Source organism: Zophobas morio, unplaced genomic scaffold (assembly GCF_036711695.1).
Source record: "Zophobas morio isolate AGI-343-1 ecotype UQ-CSIRO unplaced genomic scaffold, CSIRO_AGI_Zmor_V1 ptg000012l, whole genome shotgun sequence".
Taxonomy (NCBI): domain Eukaryota; kingdom Metazoa; phylum Arthropoda; class Insecta; order Coleoptera; family Tenebrionidae; genus Zophobas; species Zophobas morio.
Window position 1 is genome coordinate 23,561,082 of NW_026972117.1, and position 27,002 is coordinate 23,588,083.

At 32.2% G+C, this 27,002-nt stretch overlaps 1 protein-coding gene across 2 annotated transcripts in view; it reads left to right on the forward strand.

Moving 5' to 3' along the window:
• Window positions 1-25,846, forward strand: part of LOC135128044 (sodium-dependent nutrient amino acid transporter 1) — a 52,440-nt gene extending 26,594 nt beyond the window's left edge. For both annotated transcript variants that reach the window (XM_064054853.1, XM_064054854.1), the window contains 10 exons: window positions 8,239-8,482; window positions 15,460-15,602; window positions 21,188-21,231; window positions 21,284-21,376; window positions 21,429-21,597; window positions 21,649-21,752; window positions 21,802-22,036; window positions 24,545-24,770; window positions 24,823-25,085; window positions 25,141-25,846. In XM_064054853.1, coding sequence (XP_063910923.1) covers window positions 8,239-8,482; window positions 15,460-15,602; window positions 21,188-21,231; window positions 21,284-21,376; window positions 21,429-21,597; window positions 21,649-21,752; window positions 21,802-22,036; window positions 24,545-24,770; window positions 24,823-25,085; window positions 25,141-25,728 — 2,109 coding nt within the window. In that variant the 3' untranslated portion in view covers window positions 25,729-25,846. The remainder of the gene's footprint in view (window positions 1-8,238; window positions 8,483-15,459; window positions 15,603-21,187; window positions 21,232-21,283; window positions 21,377-21,428; window positions 21,598-21,648; window positions 21,753-21,801; window positions 22,037-24,544; window positions 24,771-24,822; window positions 25,086-25,140) is intronic.
• Window positions 25,847-27,002: the final 1,156 nt, after the last annotated feature.

The window sequence follows — 27,002 nt, forward strand, 5'->3', positions numbered from 1 at the left end:
TTGTAAGTAATAGTATTATGGAACTAATGAATTTTATATTCATGACGTTCCTATGACATGCCATAAACGCAGCTGCAGTCGCATGTTACACACTGTTGCATCTAACATCTTGTCAATTAATGTAACAAATAATGTAAATTCGCTCAGTTTTTGCAATTACGACATTTACATGAAAACTTGTCGACACTTTTTGCCTACTACCAGTTCCAATTAGCCTGCAGTTGCGGAAAAATTAGCTACAAAAAAATTCAGACGCGTTATTATTCTGAGTAATTCTAGTGTCACGACAAAAGTTTACTCATATTTAATTCAAAAATACGGATCTTAGCTCCATATAGGATACAGTTTTTTTCTTAATTTTAAATTCAGATTTACAAGCTCTACTGCGCATAATCACATGTTTGTACTGAATGCAATCATTCATTTGCAGATGGTATCTACTTCTTATGGACATTAAATTTATAAGTTACAGTCTTTTGCCGTTACCTTGCAACGAATAATATACTACGACTAGCTCGTTTTCTAAAATCTGCAATTAGATAGATAAACTAAGCTTAATGCCATGAGGGCAAGTATACTTACATACGAATGTGTGTTATTTTGCGTATTTTATAAATATTATTGTTTATTTATTGCGGCAAAAACAAGCTCGGAATGTGAAAATGTTTAAGTACGGTTGAGTATTAAACACAAATTCGCAATTTTCTCGAGAAGGTGGAACAAATTATATGTTGTTTGCAATTTGTAGTACTAATAAAAATACCTTGTTCGTGACATTTTTCGGTTTTGTTTGCACATTTTTCATGGAAATAATACATATAATTACGTCCATATCTCACAAGGAAATGTATTTTAGTTGACATTGTGGTGTTCATGTGATAAGTACGTATTTTCAAAAACATACCGGGACTTATAAACAAAACTAGGTTAATGCCCGATATTCCAATAAAGGTATTATTTTTAAAACATAGTAATCAGCAGTTATTTTTGTTTGAAATGGTATAAAAGAACGGAAAATATAGTGTGTTAATTAAGTTTACACATACTGTGGGTCTATAACTGATTATTACACTGTTATTACAGAGTATTTCACCGATAAAAACAAAAAAATCAGGTGATGCACATGTGACCATGTACTTTTCGTAATATAACAAACTAACACATAAATAAAAGAACTTCTGTTAGCAAAAATGTTAAACTTATAAATATTTATGTGTAGGTGTTTGGACATTTTAAATCTGAATTTTTGTGTTGCAAAAAATCTATTTATAATTATTAATATTAAGAAATCTACAGAAGCAATGTTGATCATGATTAAAATATAATAATTTAGAAAATGCACGAAAATTAACAACGTGAAAGTGGTTGTGTTGCATTTTGTATGCAAAACCGTTATAATTTAATTAACATAAATGAATGTATAGCTGCACTTTACCTTATTTTTAATTAGGGTACAAAAATTAGGTATCGTCTACATTAACACCAGAGGCAATATAATTAAACTTGGCGCAAAATAAATTTGCAGATTACGTGACATTTACCCCAACTTACGTAGACTTAATCGCTGTTGCGTGAGTATCCCTTGATTCCGGAATAATTAATTAAGTACCTTCTAATTTTATATCTTTATAAAGCCGCGCTATTAATCCTATAATCAATACATTTTCTCTAAATTTGTAACTCGTAACATATTATTAGCGTAAATGGCGTGAAATCAAATTAGAACCGTAGACATCCTGCCAACAAATTTTTATTGTTTGTAGAAAACGCATATTAATTATTCAATTTTCGAGAACAGTTTAATTGCAGTGAAGCGGGAAATTATGCAAATGTATCGAAGTGATTAATTCAGGAGATAGTTTATGGGTAATACAAATTGTACACATTCATTATATGCAGTAGAAACTATGGGATGGCTTCTTCGGGAATTTAAAAACTTGTACTAAAATTACTCGAATGAAAGTCCGTTGTATAAAGTTTATTACTTTACAAGCAATTATCTATAGAGTTTTATTTTATGAATCCTTGCGCTAGCATAGATATGGACTGCATTTTTTTTCAGCGACACTCCACTTTTCGCGAAAATACAGAATAAAGATAAAGACTTTCATTATTTTTCTATGACTATATATACCTACTACTTTTGAATAATAATTTTTCATGCGATTTTGTTGGTTTAGAATCAAAGAAAATTTTCTATTAGCAATAAATTACAAACCAAGTTGAATAGCCAGATTCCTAAAACAGAAAATTTTAAGTATATTTCCAGTAATTACAAGAACAAATAATTTATACAACAATTAAGCTGATGAATTAGGAATGTAACAAACAAATTACACACTGAAGTAGCAACAGAATTTTGAACTTTGTTAAAAAAATGTTTTACTTTTATTCTTTCTTGACCTTATAATTTATTAACTTCGTCATATCACAGCTTCTGTACATATTAAATTAAGTCTTTAACAATAATTATAAACGTAATTTTGTTGTTGTCGGACTCGCCTTAACAAATAATAACAACATTGCGAGTGCTTACCTTTTTCACCTTCAGTACATTTCCAGAATGTAATATCGCAATTATTATTAACAAACTTACCTACTTCTATGAAATTTTAAATATAAATCCTCCACGACTTTCTCTATATAATACAACCGCAGTTTAAAAAAAAACAGTTTACCATCAACATTCTTTTTAAAATTTTGATAAAATTCTTTATCACGTATTTTTAAAAGTCAATAATCTCAATTGTTTATGGAAATTTCGGAACACGCTTTTCACCACTGTTTTTAGCTTGCAAAGGTCTATATACTACGTAGAAAACATTGTCAATTTCTTCTACTGAAAATGAGATAGATACAGCAAAAGTAGCTTCTTCGACACAAAAAAAATCGATAATGTTCCCGAGTAACATATAGAGTTTTGTAAGCTGAAAACAGTGGTGAAAACTACGTTATGAAATTTCCATATATAATAGAGATATTAATTTTAAAGATACGTAGTGAAAAATTTTACCAAAATACTAAAAAGAAGAAGACGCTGTTTTTAAGAAACTAATGTTGCGTTATATCGGGTGTCTAGAAAATGGCGGATTAACTCTCTGGTGAGTCTGGGAAAAATAGTAAAAAAATCCTTCTCACATTTTGGTGGAGTTATGTATAATAATTATAAAATTGGTTTTTTGCTACGTTTAACAACTAAACAACACATTCAGAATCACAATAACTAGTAAAAAAACTTTTAGAAAATATTTCTTTCGCCCATGATCATGTTTAATTACCATTTCAGTTAGAATGTACAAAGATATGGTTGTGTTGTTTTTGTAATAATTTGATAAAATTCCATTTGACAACAATGCTTGCCTGATATAAAGCTTAAGTACAAATCAGCAAAAATCGAGTAAGCAGTTAAAAATGTTTGACCTATCAAAAATCCTACCACGTTTAGAAAGTTCGCAGTTAATTTTAGGCCCCCCGGTGTTTTATTTTCGGGTACATTTAAAGGATAAATTTTGTTTTGTGAAAAAGTTTTGAGTGCCACAGTGTTTGGGTACCCAGAATGTATTATTTTGGGAGCCCATGGAGATTTTTCAGAAAATTATTTAAAACAATTTTGGGGGACTGTTTTTGAGTTAATGTTGGGACTCCGTTTTTTTTTCTTGAAAAATTTAAAACAATCTTGAGGTTTTAGGTATCCCTGTTTGGAAAGAATTTGAAGTGCTTTGGAGCTTCTAGTGTCTTTTTTATATGAATGTAATTAAATTCCTTACAGGATACGTCATTTATCAAAATCAGTCCAATCTTAGCAGGTACTAGCCCCGCCCACCCACCCTCTCTTTTCTTAGAGAGTATGTCATTTGCCAAAATCAGTTTTATCTTAGAAAGGCCTGATGACTTTTACAAAATTTGGAAACATTACGAGCTTACTTATATTCATAAGGAAAGAATTTTGAACATCTTCTCTAGTGTTTAGTTGGTTTTTTCTTTTGTTGGTTTTGTTTTTTTTTTTTTGGTTTATTTATTAATGAAAAATAACAGCTTGTTTTATTAATAATAAAATAATGCACAACGATTAATGACTACTGGCTTCCAGTCATCATTGTTACTACTACGAAATCGGAAAATAAGCTGGAGGTATTTACGCATTAGGTGCATGCAGTGTTGCCAATTTTACTTTTTATTTCGTAATCTACATCATAAAGAATTTTTTTTTGGGATTCCCGAAAACTCGTATATAATGTACTGAAGAGTTAATCCGCAATTTTCCAGACACTCGGTATCGTGAAAGGTGTGGACAGATTATTTTTAAAATTTCGTAATGTGTCGGTATATCGTTTGTTGGCGTTAAATAACTTCTGAAATTATTAGATAGATTTCTATGAAATTTTAGATTTACGTATTTTAAAGAAATCATATCAGTATGTCCCCGGATTGAGTTCACAAGAGGAAAAAAAATGTATTTACTATTTTACAAAAAAATGATAGGAATAACTTTTTTGCTTAATTCAAAACGAATAAATCTGCAATTAAAACTTCAATATTCCTGGTCCGTACTCTTAAAATTATTTTTTTCATATATCTAAGTTCTTCGTTACTTTTAGTTTTTTTCGATTTTAAGGAACCTGCTACGATAAAACTGATTTTGGCAAATGGGTGGATGGGGCTAGTACCTGTGAAGATAAGACTAATTTTAGTAAATGACGTATCCTCTAAGAAACTTAATTAAATTTGTATAAGACACCAGAGGCTCCAAGATTGTTTTAAGTTTTTCAAAAAAAAAGAGGGGGTCCCAAAATTAACTCAAAAACAGGTCACGTCAGAATTTTCCAAAAATAGAACACCAAAGTCCTACAAAATTATTTTAAATACTTAATTTGCAAAAAAAATTTCCATGGGCCCCCAAAATAATGCACCATGGGTACCCAAGAGTCCCCTGGATTAAAAAAAAACTGTGGCACTCAATAATTTTTCAAATTCATAAAAAATAAAATACTAAACGTTCAAAAGATTTTTTCAAGTTCATCCAGCAACAAAACACCAGATTCATTTAAATTTATACGGAAATAAAACACCAGGGGACGTAAAATTAGCGCGGACATTCATTGATCCAGAAATAAATTACAGAGATTGAAATTTCCGAAAAAATCTACGAAAATTTTTCGTATATTATTATACATCAGAAATCAATTTTGCCATAGATCTTCGAATAACAAGTTAAAAATGGGAAAATAATTTCCAAACCCTTTTCAAAAAACTGTTAAAACTCTTCAGCTCGACGGGAAAAGAGCACAACTTTGCATAAAATTCGTCCAGAACGTCTGAAGAAAATTCAGTTATGAGTCATCTGACAAACTTGAAAAATTAATTTGCAAACGGAATTTTTCAAAAACTCGTTCCGAATGCAAAATGAAAAACTCAAGCTTTTTGAGAATTCGCCACGGATTATTAGTCTGAAGTCACACTATAGCTCGTCAAATAACAAATACATGAAAAAATAATTTCGAAATGGCAGTTCTGAAAACATTGTAATGACTTTCCAAAAAAGAACCGGAAAATAATCGAAATTTATGAAAAAGTTTTTTGTGTAATTTCGAAAGTAAGATTCGGGGAAGATCAAAAATTTCAAACGGGGAGAGGAGTATTGACAAATGAGATTTTGAAAATATCTAAAAATCCAAAAAACTGAGGAGTATAAATCTCGATGAGCTGATTCCAAAAACTTACCGTGTTGATGGTCCCGGACTAGGAATTTTCGAAATTTTAATTGCAGATTTATTCGTTTTGAATTAAGCAAAAAATGTTATTCCTATGTCATTTTTTGTAAAATACAAAATACAATTTTTTTTCCTCTTGTGAACTCAATCCGAGGACATACTGTAGATAGTAAAACGAAACAAAAATTTGTCGGATCATCGTCACTAAAGAATTTATGACGTCACTCCAAAATTATGCCATCTTACTTAAAATGTTCGTATACTTGTGGTTTATTAATCCGCTACTATTTTTGACCTTATAGGTTTTTGAAAAAAAAAATTAAAACTGTATAACCAAATTTTAGAATTTGTTATTTTTGATATAAAAAAAAACTCAACTTAGAAACTAGAGAAGTGTCAACTGTGGAATTTTGCACTCCATTTAAAGTTATCACAAACACGGAAAATTTGATAACATAATCTAGCAATTTTGTGACGTAAATTTTGTCTGAATTTTATAGTGTAACATAAAATGCTTTGTTTGTGGCCTAATAATATCTCATATTTTGTAAGAACAAATTTTACAGTTTGTCTTAGAATCTGCGACACGATTTTTTTTTTATTTTGGCAAGATATTAAAGTTCAACCAAAACTATAAGGCATTTACGATTGTGAGAATAAATATCATCTCCTTTAGGAAGTCAATGGCAAAAATTCATTAAATAACTGTTTATTAAAAAAATATTCAGAAATACAATAGATTATAATATATTTTTATAGTAGATTGTACAGGTTGTTAAAAAAAATAATAAAATCGATCACCCATATCTGATTTTTTTGCGTCAAGAATCTGTATGCATACTCTGAGATAGAAAAAAGAGTCACAGACTAAAGTTGTACTCCTATGTTTTTTTTGAGTAGCACACTTTAAAATTATTTTAGACTATAGAGTGTTTTGGTTTTGACGCATAGTACACAACTTTTTTTTAAATACACTATATATATTTTTACATATTCTCATTATTACGCACATTATTCTCATATTATTCCTAGACTTTATCAGCATAATTTATTTTTGAAACTCCGATGCAACGTTGCCACGCTATTTCTTTCAATTTTCTTGATTTTTTGCTTCCCAAGGGTAAGCTAAGGAGGCATTGTAATTGAGTTCACCGGGCGATTTGGAACTTTGATGTTTTCTCAACGTTTCATGACTCCTAGAGAGTACGAAAAAAATGGTCTCCCGTTTTCGTCTGTCGTCTGTCTGTGTCGATTTTTATTAGAGTCATTTTATTAGGCCATTTCCAAAACTACCAGACCCATTGTTCTCAAATTTTATTACGTCATCTCAAAAAATTCTACATTAAAATGACTTAAATGAGACATTTTAGAGGGTGCTCTTCATTCTACATTGTCCATGCGTCACAAGTACAAATAGAACCTTTCATTATAGAAAGTATCTCTATAATCATACATAGAGATGGATCATTTTAAGTTCAACATGGTGAGTCATTAGAATCTGGCAGTAGCGTAACATGCACACTTCAGAAGGGGGTGGTTTTTAATTTTTTTTTTTTTTTAAATCGCTTAACTCAAAAGAAAGAGAACAAACAACAGAATAAGATGTATGGTAATAAAATACAGGTGCTGTATTTGAAAAAACTGAAATATCGATATGGCAACGTTCCATTGGAATTTCAAAAATAAACTGTGGATATAAAGTTAAAAAAAGTTCAATTAGAATATGTAAAAATAATTTCGGTATATGGTCTTCAACAAACCATAGAATTTTTGTTCTTGACTTTTTTCTCTTTTTAGTAATTAATGAGACAACGAAATGCGCGAGCTTAGTGACTCATTCCGTATATTAAACAAAACACATGCTAAAAAATATCAAAGTTAGGTAATACATAAAAATTTAATTTTAACGGAGAAGCTACGATGTGGTATAGATTTCATGATGTATTGGAATATTTAGTTAACTTCTTTGGAAACTGGAGGTGTAGTGGTCCAACTATGACTTCGTTTGTATGGAACTGCAATGTCAATTACCGTAACCGTACAAGTATTATTAACTCCTTCACAATGGGATGGAGTCGTAAAAACGAACCAGCAGTTGGAACACTATACTTTGAAATAAACGCGCACACCAAAAAATTGATAACTTAGGTAGACATGAAGTTTACACTGTGCCAACTAAATTCGAACCCAACAATAAACAATATAATCCACAAGGTAACAGAGATAAACCATAAAAGACTTTTTATACTATTTACATCGATTGTTTCGTATCATTCTTTTGTTAAATTAACTTCCGCGACCCCAAATTTAAGTTCCTCGGACGCACAAACCCGACCTAGAAGAAGGTAGCGGTTTATGAATGAGCGCCTGCGGTGTCATTACAATTACAGGAAATTGGGAAAAGGTAACCGGAAATTTGCGACTGAATCGGCACTCGACAATCTTGATCGACTCGCACCTCGCCTATGGGAAGAGAAAGCGTCCTTCTGGAAGTAACCGCATACTGAAAATTTCTTTTTTGTTGCAGTCATGTCAGACGTGGTTTACCCATTTGGAGACGGTCCTGTGCACGATAGCCCTAGCAGCTGGATTTGGAAACTTGTACAGGCTACCACAAGCCACTCTCAACCAGGGTGGGCTGCCGTTTTTAGCGGCGTACGTCATTCTCACCGTACTCGTCGGACTTCCTTTGCTATTTTTGGAATTGGGTATAGGTCAGTTAGCACAGGAAGGGTTCATTAAGTCCTGGAGGGCGATACCCTTTTTCAAAGGTCAGTTATTCGCGTGGTTTTAGTGAAGTATGATAAGTGATAAATGTTAAAATTAGTATGGTTGGTTTCGTTACGGGCAACGATCTGGAAAAGACCTTTCAATTTCTCTTTGAAGTTTAGACCGGAGGGTATTTTTTAATTTTGTGGTGGTTCGCACACTTAAAACCTGATTGCGAATTTTAGCAAAAGTTGATGTGAAATAAAATGCGCACCTAATTATCAGTGACAGGTACATCGACAAATTGGATCACTGCTGTCGGATTCTAGTAAATCTGGTTCTTCATACAGGCGCTTCGAAAAAATAAAAGCACTCACTCAATTTTAAATTCGGTTAGGTATAGAATACTTACTTAAGATGGCAGTTTATTCTGATTGTGAGACAAAATGACTTGTGTAACTTCGTCTAGTATTTACATGAACAAGTTATAATCAAAACGCTAAACTCCTGAACAAACAAGTTAAAAAATGGAACCCATCCATAACCATGATTTTTGGAATGACAATAGATTTTAAACTCAAATTTTTGAGAAAAAAATTGAATATTAAAACTAAAAAAATTAACATTACCGAAAAAAGGTATTTAAATCAACGAAGGCTTCAGAAAGAGAAAGTGTGATATTACAAACATTAAATTTGTAATAAACTGAGTTCAAAGCGAAATTTTATGGGTTAAATGACATAAACTTCTCGTCAAGGTGGTTTAATAGCGGCCATTTGGAAGTGCACGAGGGCATGATTTTTTTTTTTTATTGTAATGAAGGTACTGCTCAAACTATCATCAATTAACAAGTCAATTTATTGATGTGTTTTCAATCGTCGTGTAATGTACACCAGAATCAGTTCGACGTTTAAAAAATTTTTGCCGTTGATTATGACAATGCAGCTTTCATGATTCCATATATATGTTGGACATTTTTGAATATACAGACTTCGCGGAAAATATGCCACCAGTTGTTCTAAAATTTTAAGTGTATATTAACATAGAACAGAATTTGTTTAGTCAGACCTCTCAAAAAATTTTCTGAACCTTTACTTGTACACGTTATCCTTAAAAGTAAATTAAATGTTTGCATACAAATTATACAGCGTGTTATTGAAAGGTACGTACAAAATAAAATCGGCAATTGGTCTCGAAGTATGGGTGCTAAAAGTAAAAAAAGTTCAGGTAAAAGTGTTCTCCTTTTAGAGATAAAAATTATTAAAATTTATTTCCAAATTCGTTGTACGCCTCTGATAAAAAGATCATCTTTCGTTTCTATAGCAACATTTAGTCTTGACAAAAGTTTTATTGTTACAGTTGCTAGGATTTACTAAAATAAATTAATTTTACCTATTTATCGTTCAGCAGCGTCTAAAAAGGTTGGATAAGGGTTGATTTTCCCCTTATAATTTTGATAACACAAAATAAGTTTTTCAGACTTCTTAGACTTCGCGATTAACTGTCAATTTTGTTGTACGTACCTTTCAATAACACCCTGTATAGATAACTAGTATTAAAAAATATTCTTTGAAATTTTGGTGAGACAGTAACATTAATGAGGAATAGAATGACATGTGGTTCTATACGTTTATTGTTCTGAAGGTAAGCTAAGAAAAATGTTGCTGCCTCGGTGGGAATCGAATCATACGTCACCGGCTTGCCGATATCTTGACTACTAGACCACGAGGCCCTTATCTTACTCCGCTTATCAACGTGTTATTGTGCCGTCACAGTTCTATAAAAATTAATGACATCATTTTACGCAAAAATTCTTAAGCAGGATGCGTGTATCGAGTGGATCTTGTATTTTCCTTCTAAAGAGGTAATCTCTGTCCTCAGAAGAACTTTTGATTCACATATTTTTGAAAGAAAAGCTAACTACAAGCCTACTACAGACTATAACTTTTTATAAATTCCTGACAGACTTTGACTAAACGAAAATTGTCAAAATATAGTGAATGGAAAGAATATAAACGTTTGATCGTTCCTAATTGATGATTTCAGTGTTGCAGCAAAAACATCAACCAATTCTTAATTCAGAGTAAAATAAAATAATGCTACAAGTACAATCTCATCTCAGAGATTAACGAGATTACTTGATTCCTAAATAAACAAAATTGATTGATGTATGTATTGATTACGTAATTAGGAATTTTCACTTTATCGTACACTTCACTTGAATTTTTCAATTTTATTACGGGAAATACACAATGTTTAAAATAAATTCGTTGGAATTATGCAAAATATAAGTTAGTAGGAACCAAAAATATATTGTTTTTAGGAAATATTTATCATAAACCATATTCGAAAAGATTATTTCAAGAAAATGACTTGTAGCGAAACAGCGTATTTATTCTGAATGAAAACTGCAAAAACATGCGTTCATTTCTTTTTCGGTCATATATAGGTGCCCCAGATAACGCTCCGCGATCTTACAGCTTGAAAACAGATAGATATATCGAAATTCTAACCTAATATTATTTTCAACTATACAGATTGGTTTGTTTTTGAGGTAAAGCACATAATTTAGTTTTTTTTAAACAGAATAGCCTATATATTTTTTTATATATTCTCATTATTCTAGGCTTCGTAATCATAGTTTGTTCTTAGAACCAAATGCGACGTTGGCATTGTTATTCCAGTTTGCTTGGGTTCACATAAAATCGTAATCATGTTATTTTTAAGATCTGTGTTGCAATATTTTATGGAAAGATAAAGACAGGTACGAACTTTGTTGTGGTATCAATTAAATCGAATTTAAAATATATAAATGTTCATTAAAAAATCTACACCGTTACAATTTTAAAAATATTAATATTTCAGTTTTTCAAATAAACACCCTGTATTTTATTAGTATTTCTTACTTCATTTTTTATGTCTTTCTGTCAATGTTCGGTGTGTCTCTTAAAAAAGTAAGAAATCGCTCAACTTTTTGTTAACCCTTTCGCTGCCAGACCTAGGGGCGGAGCCTACTTGCAAATTCCATATTTCCCTAGAAAAATTTACGATTTTAAACGTGTTTTAAATTTCTAAGGATAAAAAAACCATCACAATTGAGATCGGATGGGTGGGCGGTGTTAATATTTTGCCTTTTTTTCTTAATATACAGTATTAAGTATTAGTATTCTTTGAACAACACGATACTCAAAAACATGTTTTAATTTCCTGTAAAGAAGAAAGTATTTTGCAGTTAAGCTCCACCCCCTTGGTTCACGGCGAATACAAAAAGTCATCACAATTAAGACAGGGCGGGTGGGCGGGCTTACATTTTGCATTTTTGTTTTAATTATTATACACTTCTTTTCACAACATGAAACTGAAAACATGTTTAAAATGGAAAATTTGTGTAAGGAAATATCGATATTAGGATCCGCCCCATAATTACATAATCCATATTTCCTTGCAAAAATGTACCATTTTAACCATGTTTTCTTGTTGTGAAAAGATGAATATGCAAATTAAGAAAAAATATAATACTCTAGTTTTAAAACCTAAAAATGCATAGCAAATAATATACAAATATACGGGGTGTCTGAAAAATGGCGGAGTAACTCTTCAGTACGTTATGTATGAGGGTTTCGGGAGTCCCAAAAAAATTATAAAAAAATTCTTTATGCTATAGATTACGAAAACAAACGCAATTTTATAAAAGTAAAATTGGCAACACTGCACGCACCTAATGTGTGAATACCTCCATCTTACTTTTTGATTTCTTAGTAACGATGGTGACTGAAATCCACCTTTAATTTTTTTTTTAGGACAATAACCATAGCAACCAGAAGTTATTAATCGTTGTGCATTCTTCTTAATAAAATAAGCTTTTCATTAATAAATAAACGAAAAAGAAACTTTCAATAAGACATTTAAAACAAAAACAAAACTAACAAAATAAAGCATAACCAACTAAACATTATGGAAGATGTTCAAAATTCCTGCCTTGTGGATATAAGAAAGCTCGTAGTCTCCAAATTTTCATCATTTTTTGTAAAAATTAGTCATCAGTATTTGCTGAGATAAAACTGATTTTGGCAAATAGGGTGGGTGGGCGGGGCTAGTAGCTGCCAAGATAAGACTGATTTTGGTAATAACACACCCTCTAATAAAAGAGAGGGCGGGTGGGCTAGTACCTGCTACGATAAAACTGATTTTGGCAAATGGCATACCCGCTAAGAAAAGAGAAGGTGGGTGGGCGGGGCTAGTATCTGCTATAATAAGATCGATTCTGGCAAATGACATATCATCTAAGAAAAGAGAGAGACGGTGGATAGTGCTAGTACCTGTTAAGACTAATTTTGGGAAATGACGTATCCTCTAATAAATTTAATTAAATTATTATAAAAAAAAGACTCTAGAGGTTTCCAAACAGGAATACCTAAAACCTCAAGATTGTTTTACATTTTTCAAAAAAAAAAACGAGGTCCCAAAATTAAGTCAAAAACAGGTCAGGTCAAAATTTTCCAAAAATAGAACACCAAAGTCTTCCAAAAGGCTTTTAATTAATTTACAAAAAAAATCTCCATGGGCTCTCAAAATAATACACCATTAGTTCCCAAACACTACGGCACTCAAGACTTTTTAAAATTCGTAAAAAGTAAAACATTAAAAGCTCAAAAGGTTTTTTTCAAGTTAATCCACCAACAAACTAGGTACCAGATTTCTTTAAATTTATCCGAAAATAAAACACCAGGGGACCTAAAATTAAAATTAACTGCGAACATTTTAAACCTACAATTTTAAGATCATTATAACTCCACTAAAATGTGAGAAGGTATTTTTTTACGATTTTTCCAGACACCCGGTATAGCGTCGTTGCGCGACGTAAACCTATGTTTTTTAAACTAAGAAGAGGTCAATTAGGATGTGTAAAAATATAGAGGAGATTCCATTTTAAAAAAGTTTTGTGTTATACCTTAAAAACAAAACACTCTGTACAGTTGAAAATAATTGTATGGTTCTCAAATAACCTTACAACTTTAGTCTTTACCTTTTTTCCGATTTCTAACAATTACATATTATATATCACGTAATGATTCACGCTGTATATTTTCGGTTTTTCTTATTAGGCTTGGCAAAAATTACAAAACTATTGAATTTTCATTTTGAAAAACGTTTTGATGTAAAATCTAACAAAGTGAATTTAAACTGAAGTTTTATCTCTGTTTATCAGTCTTCACAAAGAGTGAAAATAAGGGCACTGCACTTATAAATTACTCAGTCACAAAGCATTCCAGTAAAGATAATTTCGACACTTAAATTTGCAGTAAAGATTAAAAATGAATTTCCAAGTTCATTATTTTCCTACGCTGTAAATTATGTACTACTACTACTACTACTACAGGATGTTTATTTAACAATTCTAACAATTCTTAAAAATTCAGGTTATTCCTTGGATTATTGAAAAAAAATTGTTTCGAAGATACAGGACGATAAAAGCTTCTCGAAAAAAAACTATTAATTTATATTGTACATGTGAAGATTCTTAATCTACGAAAACTGCTGAAAATGACTACCACCATCTTCTCCTTATTAACTGCCGAACTTTTTCAAAAATACCAGGGTTGTTTCTTATAGTAGCATTACATCCTTCAATTATCCGATTTTTAAAATCTTCATTTTCCACTGGATTTAAGTCTGAGGATAGAGTAGTTTTACTTTATTTTGATAGCCAAATGAAACAAAACGTCTTTCTGAACATCATCAAAGAAAAAAAAATACTGAAATAAACACGAAATTTTTGGCGTATGTTTCGTAAACACCCTATATAACAAAACACAGAATCATTTCATACAAAAAAATGTATCTACTTTCCGACAGTGTCACATAGGTCAGTCAACAATATAGTTTTAAGTATCCTGCAAATTTTAAAAACGTACGTGTTTTACGACCCATAGATAATAATAGGATACTGTGAATAAGTAAACATATTTATAGTTATCTTGAATTTAACGAATTTTTGAAAGGTACTTACTTAATATTTACTTCTATAACGCGTGGAGATTACCTAATAATATTTTCTGGATTAACGTTACGTCAAGGTGGTATTGTCAATCACCTATAAAATGTTTCATTCAATCAGATCACTATTTTATCTTCCTTTATCATAGACTACAAAATTGTAACTACAAACAAATGGACCCATACTGTTTTTATTTGTTAAAGACGAAGACAAACAATTTGACGATTGTTGTGTACAAAAAGTGGAACGATTATTTTCTGTTGTTATACTTACCTGATGTTCGTTCAATGGCTTATTGAAAACCACACCAAAGTTTAGCCTAAATTTGGATTTTGGTATACGGGCTATGTAATTATTGAAACTTAACAAGATTTACAAATTTTTCTCTACAATATAATAGTTCGTGATATTAATGATGCTCATTTCACCTTACTCTTCCTACTAGGGAAGCAGGAAGCACTTAGGAACAGACGTGTAAATTACGAGACAGCTAATTACATAAGCAGCACTATAAACAAAAGAAATTTAATGTGAAAAAAAGTTTTAACATAACACTTTGTTACCTTGTAACAATTTATTTATAGAACGGAAACAATAAGTGATAAATAAACAGTTTTTAAATACATAGCGTCAAACCATAATTGATAAGGATGACACGTAAAAACAATCAACTAGGATCAAATAATAAATACCAAAAATGTACAATTTGGTACCAGTATTAAAATTCATAGATATTGTAGATCACCTGGCGTATTAGTATTTAAGAAACTGGTCGGGATCAACAAATTTATAATATCCCAAGTAACATTTGTTTTACATTCGTAAACATGATGAACGTTGTATCTTACGTTTTTATAAAGGAATTAATTAATTTCATTATTCTCATGTCCTTGGAGTAGCGTCATTTAACACAGTCTTCTTCGATTGTTAATAATACATATTACGTTCAGGATATTAAATAACGAGTGTGGGTAATAACAATTTACATTGTTCATTATCTTTCCAAAGTGTAACATTTAAATAACAATTTTTTCTTTACAGGTATAGGATACGTCAAGCTGATAGCAGGATGTTTCCTCAGCATCTACTATCCTCTGTACATGGGGTTAGCACTCTATTACATCGCCTGGATTCCTTCACACACTGTTCCGTTTCCGGAATGCGCCAATGTAAAAATGAAAACAGTAAGTAATACCATAACCGACTCCAGTATTACTTTAATATCGCTACGAATAAACAAAAACCAGACCGACAATTTTTTAAGCGGAAGTGCTCAGTCCTTGATGATGACGGAAACATGTTTTGCATTATTACTGTGATTCCCTATAAACATAAATGCCGCCAATAAAACAACTTCATAAGTAAAAACACGATGAAAATCACTTGATTATCCGTTTCTGTTGTTAGCCGGTGTTTTGTCGTTTGATTGCTGTGAGTATAATTTATTCCTAACGTGCTATCAAGGTGTTCACAATTATTGTCTCTAAACAATGACTAATTCTTTCTTATCACCGACCAAATTATAAGGGTTTGTGTCAAGGAATTTTTTTTTTTTATAGTTTTCCTTTTAGAATTGTCTCAAGTACATCGTTAATTGATACTTTGCGAAAAGTTTTGGCCTCACTTGAAGTAGGTGTTCCCATTAACTACACAGAAGATAATTTTATGCAGCTCATCTGTCTTTATTAACTGTATACGACATGAATAACAAATAAGGTATTTACTCCTTTCAAAACGTTTTAATTGCTGCATCACACTTTGAATTTTTATAACGCCCACCTAGCATACACGTACATATCTACAACAATGGCTGTATAATCCTGGAATAAAGACTTAACTGTATCTTATACGAACACACACGGTTCAATAATGTTACGTAACGTTGTTAATATGTATTAAACTGTACCTACGTAGCTGCTGTAATTTACTCTTTTTTTGCTAAAACTCCGGGATGTAGAAATTGGAATACGAATTATTTTGGGTCTCATTCTCATAAGTTGTTACGTAAGTTTAGCGTAAAAAACAGAGTAATTGTACCTGTTGGCTAGTTCCACGTATTTTGACATTGCATCATAACATACTCATTTGTGTAATTTCAAAGACTTCGACAATTTTTCAAAAATTTGATTGATAAAGTAGGAAATAATGTATTGACCAAATTACTGCAGAAGCTACGACCTGTGTAGGAACTATAGTTGTATATAGCATGTTAAATATTTGTGCCCGTTATTAAATAATTTTAAAAATCATAGATAAATTACTTTTTCAGACGATAAATACAATCCTGGAACCAAATAATTATATATACCACGCTGAGTGACTTCTAAATTAATTCGTAAATATTTCCATAATTACCTTTTGTAACTGTTTTCGTAGTACATACTTAGTTATATCGTGGATTGAGTCCGATGACCTGTAATAAACAATATAAGATGACGTGTGTAACAAACGTTAATTTAAGGTGCTTCAAGCTTTTTAGATTTTGTAACTGATAATTAATTTTTCATTTTAAAATTACAATGTTTTCAACATGTTTTCTTCCGTTTTACTCTAAGAACGAAGATCCTTAGTTTCTTGTCGTAAGTCAGAAGTTTGCGGATTTTCAGGTTTTGAAAAAATAAACAGGCTTAATCAGGCAGCAGTACGATAACCAGAATTTGAAAGACGTATGACAACAGTTCAAAATAAATCAGCAAAGGAAATTTAAGAAAGCAAACATATCAAACAGAAATAAGAAATAAGCACACTGGTGGAACAACGAGATAAAAACACAATTTAAAAGTAAAAAATTGGTCGAAAGTTATTTCGACAGAACTTCCCTCGCTCCTGAAGTACAGTCTGCTTCTCTGAAAAATTATAAAACTTGATTTTGCGGAATTTTATTTTTTCGTGATGACCTTTATTTATTTACTAACCACAGTGTAACAGAAAAAAAGAAGGTTTCACCTTGTTAAAAACATACAGTTGGGAGCCCCGAGAAGATTTAATATTCTTAAAAAAAGACACTCGGGGCTCCTGAGAAGGTTTCACATTCTTAAAAACATCTGTGACGGCAGACAGACAGATAAACGGACAGACAGGCAGACGGAAAAGGGAGACCTATTTTGTCGTACTCTAGGGGTCATGAAAGGTCGAGAAAACGTAAAAGTAGAGAGTTTCACATTCTTAAAATATACATTTGGGGCCCCAGAAAAGATTTTACATTTTTAGAAAGACAGTCGGGACCCCGAGAATGTTTTATATTTTGAAATAAAGAGAAGCGTAGGAAGTGGGGTAATTTTATCAATCAAAAAATTGTTAGGACGTCATAGACATAGATAATACACAATTCGAAGAAGAGACAAAAAAAAAGAAAAAACAAAAGGTCAAGTTTGGAAGCGAACGCGCGACGTCCGGTCCGCATTCCTAACTCGTAACCACTAAACCAGGACCGGGATGCCTTCCGCTATTGGTAAACTGTTATTATACCGTGCATTATGTTTTTTTCTCAAAGCGGATTCGTACACCACACTTATAGGACTACATTTTTGTATAAAAGTTAAATCAAATAAATATATAATTCTTTGAATTGACGTCATCAAATTGTTGGTGGGGATGATTGGCAAAATTTTGGTTTGCATTTAACCATCTACATGATACAGACACCAGACAGACAGACAGACAGGCGGAAACGGGAGACTACTTTTTCATACTCTAGGGATCATGAAACGTCCAGAAAAGATAAAAGTGGCCATTCGTCCGATGGACGCGATTACTATACTTCCTTAGCGTACACGCTTGGGAAGTGAAAAGAAAACTGGAATATCTGTTTAAGTGAAAAATCAAAGGAAATCTATGAATATTACAAACAACAAAGACAAGTGATGAAAAAAATGGTACAACAGGATTATGACAAAGAGAAATTTGGGGAAGCTTAGAAAAATTAATATTAGTAATCAAAAGTTTTCATGAGAGAAACAAGAGTTATATTTATATATAAGAAAAATAATTTGGAATCAAAACTATTCGAAATTAACGCTGGTCTGAGGCAGGATGAGATCATGAGCCCGGCATTATTCATGGTGATTATTATTGACGATGTAATAAAAGGAACAAGTAAGGAAATCCATAAAGTACACACATGATGTAATAAATTAAGAACAAGGAAAAACACTGGCCTGATCTGACTTGACCGCAGAACCTCAACTCTGATCCAGGTCGGGCGTTCACGATTCCGACACCGTAACGGTCGCGGTCATATTCGTTCCTTCGGTATAGGATTAACTCCGGTCTGGCAGATATCTAGCTGGTTCTAATTATTATTTAATAAACATTATTTTAATAATTGTTTATTTACACAATATTAGCATTCATGGACTTACAAAATTTGTTATAAATTATAACATAACAGTGTTACATTTGCACGAGACACATTTTACAAAATCATATCTAGAAATGCGGTTTTCATAATATTTGCAATATTAGAATTCTACCGTTGTCTAACTTATTACACATCTACTTACTCGCTTATTTAGTTTCACGTTTGTTTCTATTTGCACGGGTTTTAAAATTGGAATTTAAAAAGGGATAGCTAAAATTTATACAAAATTTACAATAGATACTCTTATTAGTTTGGTCCGGAGTTAAAGGGAGGGATTAAGGCACTCCATATACCAAAAATAATGTAACGAGATTGGAGCGGAGTTAATGATCGTTCGACTTGACTTGACTTGACCTAATCCCACCTGATATATATAGGAGTAATAATAAACAGAGGATACAAAGAATGTAGAAACAGCGGTATGTAATAATAATAATTACAGAGACATTTCCTTACTAATCGCAGCGGATAAGGTGGATAAGAGAATTCTTGAGAATAGATTTATGAGAATCTTGCTAGATTTCGTCCAGGAAAAGGGATGCAAGGCTGGATATTTAATCTGTAGCAGATCAAAGAGAAAGTAGATATTACTGAGTATAAATTATTCTCCCTTTGTCCCAAATAAAGTGTCCGATTTGAAAATAAATTTTGTCTCAAAATAAGTGTCCGATTTCTAAAAAATTCGTTTTTTTTTTAGATAGAGAGTAAATGCTTTTGAAAAATTAATATTATTATAACTGTATTTTCAGTTTGTTTTTGTGATTTTTGTTTCGTAATGCTGTGCCGAAGAAGCCCAAATACCAAGGAGACGCGATCCGAACAAGTGAAATATTTAAAGCAGATAACCTTCGGGAAAAATGTATTCTCAAATTTTCAGTACATGATTAAATTCGCCTGTTTATGTTTATATTTCGAAAGAATTATACTATTAAGACGTTCAGGTAACAAGCATCAGCGACGGCATTGAAAATGAAAATTGAGCAAAACTTTAACAACGCCTCGAAGTTGTATAAGATTTATAGGAAGAACTGAGATTCACGGATACGTAGATAACAGTATATAAGATAGTTTAGAGACCAATACTACTTGACAGCAACAAAAGTTGGCTTTTGGCAAATAAAATGAAGAGCAAGGCTCAAGCGTTAGATAAGAAGAATAACACGAAATGAAAGAAATGTTCGGAATAATACCACATAGGTATCTTGAAAAAATTAAAATGGTGATTTTTTGCAACGAGCAGCAGTGAATTGTGCTGTAAAAAAATAAAATTGTGGGAGCATAGAAAAGGAATAAAACCTGTCGATATCTACAACAGAAATCAATCAAATCACTAATTTATTTTCAAATGTTAAAGATAACGTAAAAAAGACGTTTATAAACCTCCAAAAATTAAATACACATTTTAAAATAGGTTATATTTTTCGACTGATAAAGCACTGAGTGAAAAGTGTAAATATCTGAAAAACAATTAAGCTACAAGATACTATTAATTGAGTTCATTGGAATTTCCGGAAAACTTTATTCACAACGAGAAAGATTCCATTAGAAAAATGCATATGACGTCAGAACTAAAAACAATTGAACAAAGTAGATACAATTGTTATTCATTTTTTGAATTCTCAGTAGCTCCCACAGTGAATAATAGATCACATTTTAGAATAAGTTAACGCCGTTTATAGTCGGAAAAGAACACAATACCCATACTAAGTAATTATATCACTTATATCATCAAAGTGACATAACATTAAGAACAGCGACTAACACGCTTAGATTATTCACTTTCGATGTTCTTCGAGTGAAACTGTATATAGGTAGTGAACATCTCCATCATCACTGAAATTGCTAAGGCAATTAGAAACAGTTTCGCGATTCTCTTCACCGATTATTTTCAAATCCTCGTTAGGAAAAAATTTCGACCTCAATGCACAAAAAATTTAATTGAAAAATGACGTTATGCGCATTAACCACAGTATTATTCTGTTTTCCGGTAAAAAATAAGTTGGTCAGTACTAACTATTTAGATGGTTATCGTTAAAAGTAATTGACCGTTCAAGCGGTATAAGAACTTCGTTTATAGAATATCTCAATTAATCTATGCCGGAGCCAGAAAAAGTGTTTTCTGTAAGCTTCATGTTGTACACAACTATTACTAGTATTTTTTAAATTAAATTAATAAGAGTATCTTCCGTAAGAAAAAAGGTAATTTGTTATGGTTAAACCACCACGGCGTGGACGGACCATTACCAAATATATTTTTGTGGTTAATTTAACTAATTATGTATAAAATGTTGCGGTCTGTTTCCAAAAAATAAACTCAAATCAGCGTTACAGACATTTTCTATGAGGAAGAAATGTAGCCTTCTTCCACAAAAGCATTAAACTGTGTTAGTAAGTTTTTTGTTGTTTCAGGATGGCTATTCCGTGGACGGACACGATGGTCAACAATGCTTAAAGTAAGTTTACTTTTCTGGGTAAAGAAACACACTGTAATTTGAACTTTTTTAGAAAAACTTTTCTCGTGTCTCCGTGGGATGATCCACAGTGGTATGGAATCTTCGCGGGGATTTTATTTGTCATTTGGATCATAGTAATAATTCTGTACGTAATCACAATCACACTAGATGAAAAAACTGATTAAGCAAATTTGTAGGTCCATCCGCAGAACCAAAAGTTTCACTAGATCCATTTCCATCCTTCTGTTTCCAGTACTGGGTTGTATGATTGCCCTCATAGTAAAAGCAGTTGATGTTGAGGACAATTTCGAAAGTTTAGAAAGATTAGGCAGTAACAGTGACTGGTCACTTTTAGGACAGTCTTCTGTAAGTACCTACTACTCATTCTTTCCGCGTTTGATGCAACTGAAATTTTAGGTTTGGTACTACGCTGCCATTCAGGTTTTCTTTTCAACAAATGTAGGCTTTGGGACTTTCATCACAAATGCTGGAAGAATATACAACAAAGTGAACCCTTTGTGGTAAGTAGGTAGCAATTGTCTGGAATTCGCAAAAATCATTTTCTCGTAGGACTGCTTTGGGCTTCACTGTTGCTAATTTGCTGTTTGGAATCGGAGGAGTTGTTATCTGTTACATATTTTCTGGTGAAGTGGACATTGTGTCTCCGAGTGAACAGGATGTTCCAGAACTTCATCTTCTAGCTCTTATATACACGATCACAGTCAAGAGCGACGATAAAGACGACGCCAAAATTTGGGCTATTGTTGCCTTTGCTGCAATCTTATTGGCTGGTTTTATAAGCATGGTGAGTTTGTAAATACAGGGAAACAGTTTTTGTGTCATTATCATTTTAAAATCAATCTTTTTGATTTATAATATTTAATATGATTACAGCAACTTGATCAAGTAATTGCTCTTTCATAAACCGTCATAAAATTTAATGCATTTCATGATTTATGGGCCAATTCACGAACTGAACTGAATTTGCATCAAATTTCGTGATTCACGTCTTGGGTATTTAAACTTGGTGATATAAAATGAGACACATTTTATGGTTTTAAGTTATCTCGGTTCGTATTTTGTTCTGAGTAATAAACAAAACGACATCAGAAAATAAATACAGGATGATTAAAAAATGGCGCACTAACTCATCGGTACATTATTAAGTTCACAAGTGTAAGTGTGAAAAAATTACTGAAAATGTTTTTTTTATGTCGTTTGACGTTCACTTACAAGAACAAACCATATATTTAGACAGATAGATTTGAAAAATTGAAAAATAAACCATACGAAATATAAGTAATATTAACATATACTGTACAAATCAGAGCATATTTTTTAATAGAAATTGAATTTTTTGTGATGACGTCATCGATTTTTTGATGAGGAAGCACACATTAATTTTTTACTGTCATGTCAAAAGTTTGAATGGAGCTTTATGTCATTAGACAGGACACATGTCAACATGACATTTAAACAGAAGAAAAGAAAAGAAAGATGTGTATTTAACAACTGTAACAACTATAATGTAAAAAATGTCATATTTAAAATCTTCATCATTTTTGCAGATAGAACCGGGAATTAAAAAAAAACCACTAAAAGTTTAAACTTTGATAAATAAATTGATAAAAAAGAAATCATCTTGTATAAATAGAATGTGGTAATCCAAATATCCCGCGAAAGTTAAGGCATGCGCTCAAAATTATCAAAACCCGCGAAAAATTCAAAATTTGCCTTAAATGCGTATTCTCCGTTCTGGAGAGGGAAAAGCTGTGAAACAAGCTTTCAAAAATGAAATCAAATCGATACAAATTTTTGAATTTCACAAATTTAAACACAGAAATAAAAAAGAGAAATCGTCATTAAAGCAATTGGATGACATAGCTCGTCCCCGGAAATACGATTTTCACATCAACGTCCCCCTTGTCAACGAACAATGAGCATTTTACACTAATATCCATATAAACCGACACAATTAACCGTACTTAGCCCCTAATGTAGAAGTGATTAGCCAACCACAAGATATAATAAGAATTGACGAATCTTTGTTTCGTCGTTAAGAATTAATTAACACTAAATCGGTCAGTACCTATAATGTTTAGGACGGACGTAGATATATAAACATAATTTTTATTTCATACTTATTTAGAACTGTTTATCTCCACAATACTAAACATAGGTAGTGATAGTGATATTTTGAACCTGAATATAATAATTAATTTATGACAAGGCCCAGTCGACGTACATAAGGTAAACAAATTATCATTTTTTGAATGTGTGCTTAATATTTTTTAAATTTAAGCTGTAAGAAATTATTGAACCTGTAGAAAAATATTAAAGCCCTCTCCCTTTCGAGTCCACGGTGATATTAATTTAACCCATGATAAATTTCAAGATCCTTACTCTCAAAATAGATCGATGTTTAAGATTAGTTTTAATGAATGAATTGTTATAAATCTCGAGTGGGAAGTTATGAAGGTCGATAATAGAATACCTTAAAAACTTACAGGACCATATTGACACTAAAATAAGTTAAGCTTAAATAACTAAATTTTCTGCCATGTGTTTTATGAAAACACCTCCATTATTGTAGTTAAATTGTATTAAAAAAATGAACAGGGAATTTACAAACAATAAAACAAAAATAACACGTGTTGAAGGGGGACCGTGGTGTCGAATGCGATTTCATTTTATTTAAAGACCTGCTCTTTTGTAAAATTAAAACCAAAATTTATCTACCACTCTTAACACCAAACAAAAAGTGACACGCCAAAAACAGGAAGTGACTTTTTAGGATTCTACCTGCCTTGTCTTACAAAACTCCCTAGACTAAATAAAACATTCTGTTTATTTGAAAATAATTTTAAACTGGACTCCTAAATAAGTTCTACAGGAATGGGTCATCAAAAAGAACTCAAAAATTCATAGGGGTGGAATAATCTGCCAATAAAACATTGTAATACCTTGTATTACAAAAATTAAAAAAAATCAAACACACTGATCTTTTATTAAATGATCACCAGCATACTAATAAAACGTATTTTCTAGATGTAAAATAAAACAACGATGAATCTTTAGTGCGTAAATAGATAATACCCTTGGCTTATTGTTTTGATAAGATGGCCTTTACAAGATAAAAAATCTTGACATATATACATATTATAAAAGTTCTAATGGAATTACTATTCAATAATCCTAGAGATTTTAAATATAATTTATTGTAGTAACCATAAAAAGTTGCTATTTAAATGAAATACCAACAACAATTAATACAATGTAATAAAAAAACTAACTGTAATTTTTACATTTCCAGGCAACCATTACCTACACATTGCTCAAGGTAATAACAGTACAAAACAAAAGACGTCTGAAGTGGTGGCAAACCAGCATCGTTTTAAGCTTCATAGGCTTCATATTAGGTTGCGCCGTTCTGTTAAAGTCTGACTTCCAAATAGTACGCTTATTGGACCACTACATAGTTGGAAACTTAATCATCATTTCAGTCATCATTGAAATCCTTGCCCTTATCGCATTTTATGGTAATTGTTGTTATCACCACAAATGATTTTTTTATAAAATAGGAATTTGCAGGTACCGAACGAATAAAATCGGACTTTGAGTTCATGTTGGGTCACATTTTAAGCACAGTTTGGTTAATCCTTTGGTGGATTCTGCCTTTACTCCTCATTGGTATTTTCGCATGGGCTTTGATCACCCTTCCTAAAGAAGACTTCAAGAACGATCCTGAATGGTTGTGCGCTACGGGTTGGGCTATAGTTCTCACAGCTGCCATATTTATTTTTGTCATCGGATTTTACACTGTTACCAACCAAGATGGTTACACGGTTACTGATGTAAGACTCAAGTACTCAATTTTTAAAACCATTTTACTCTTCTTTCTTCTTACAGAAATTCAAATCATCGTTAAAACCATCCCATAATTGGGGTCCCAAAGACCCAATACTGAGACACACATGGATCCAGTGGAACAGTAAAGCAAAACAAGGCGAACGTGATTTCACTCTGAAACGAAGAGGTACCCGAGAGTACACCCGTTCTATTAAAAAGAACGCAAAGAAAGCAAGTCTTGGACTCAACACAAATCAGCTTGGGAAAAATGATCAAAATCAGAATGTTCGAATTAGCAATTGTAGTTCTGAGTATGTTGAGCCCTATTACTTGGAAAACGAAAGGTCGTCAGTCACGAATGGGGTTCGAAGGGAAAGTAATAAGCCCTTACGAGTTACGTCACTTGTAGATTCGTTAGACCCACCTAGTCCTTCCTTTACTGTTAACATAAGGAATTCATACAGTGGAGGATATAAAACTAACATTAACCCTTTAGCAAGGACGCATGTGCACGATACCCAGGAAAGTTCCAATTCGGAAGGATATGGTACCTTCAGAAAGGGACCGTATGTTATTCCTGAAACAGATAACATAACTCACGTGTGTCATAGAAGATTTAGCCAAAGTGAAGATGCCACAGAACTGTAATAATTCTCCTTTAATGATATACTTTCCTGTACATAGTATTCGTAGATACGTATTCTGTTTACTCATTATGTTATTTATTTTTTAAATATGGTTTTTAATATAAAATCATGAACCCTCATACTTGTTTTATTTACAAAAGTTTCCCTCAGTAAATTAACTATATTATAAAAAACGTTCAAAAATACTGCAAACATATCGCCAAATGCGGCGCACTCAAGAATAAATAAAAGAAATAAGACAAAGTGCCCATCTCATTTAGAGTCCACGATTATGTTAATTTAACGTATTTCAAAGTCTTTTCTCTCAAAATAGGTCACCATTGAAGATTATGGGCAATCATATGACTTCAATTGCAATTCACATTGAACCCATCTCTTTGTTTAACATTTTCTTTTCCGAACGTCATAAATGCATGCATTCCGTCACCAAATATGGGCAGCATCTACTGTCCACCCCTCAAATCAATCAAATCGCTTCAAGTGCAATTAATACACAACGTTACACAGTTTCATACGCGACACTTTTGCTTAAGGTCCATTAGATCTTTTTGTCAGTGGCCCGCCGCCTATAAAATCATGAGAAACGGATTTTTTTCACGTTCTTCATGCTCAAAAACTATTCTATCGCAAGCACTGCCCCACAGCACCCCTCCATTACGAACATGCCGTACGAGCAGGCCCTGACTTCTATTGTGCAGATGGCGCGACCGACAACTCAACAAAGAACCGTGCACTCCACTTCCGCCACGTATTCCTGTGTTATTTATCTCAATTCCAATTAAATGTTCAATTTCTATGACTCTGATATTAAACTACAACTGAACAAGTGTTAAAGTTTCAGAAAGAGCAATAAACAACATTTAAATTCGCCATACACTCTCGTGAAATTTTAAACCCAAAGCATTCTAAGCTGAGATCAAGTTTCGACATCAAACAATTTATATGATGGAAGCATTAATCAACAAAATATTTACATGGTAAAAAAATTAGCAATGTAAGAGTTTATTTAATAATAATGTATTTACAAAGTCAAAAAAAACACAGTACACTAATTATTCGGAGCCCGCATCCGCTGTCACGGCGTTCCGCCTCGGGGACGATTGCTGTGGAAGCCTTGGGGGCCACCCTCGCCTTCTCGGAAGGGGTAGCTCGGCGTGGTATCGGGGCTGCGGCTCGCCCGTAGCTTATCCACCCTGACCGGACACCCAGTGCTTGTGGAGTTCGCTACGAAGGACGAGGAGACTTCTACTGGGCAAGTCTTGAGTTGTTCCACCT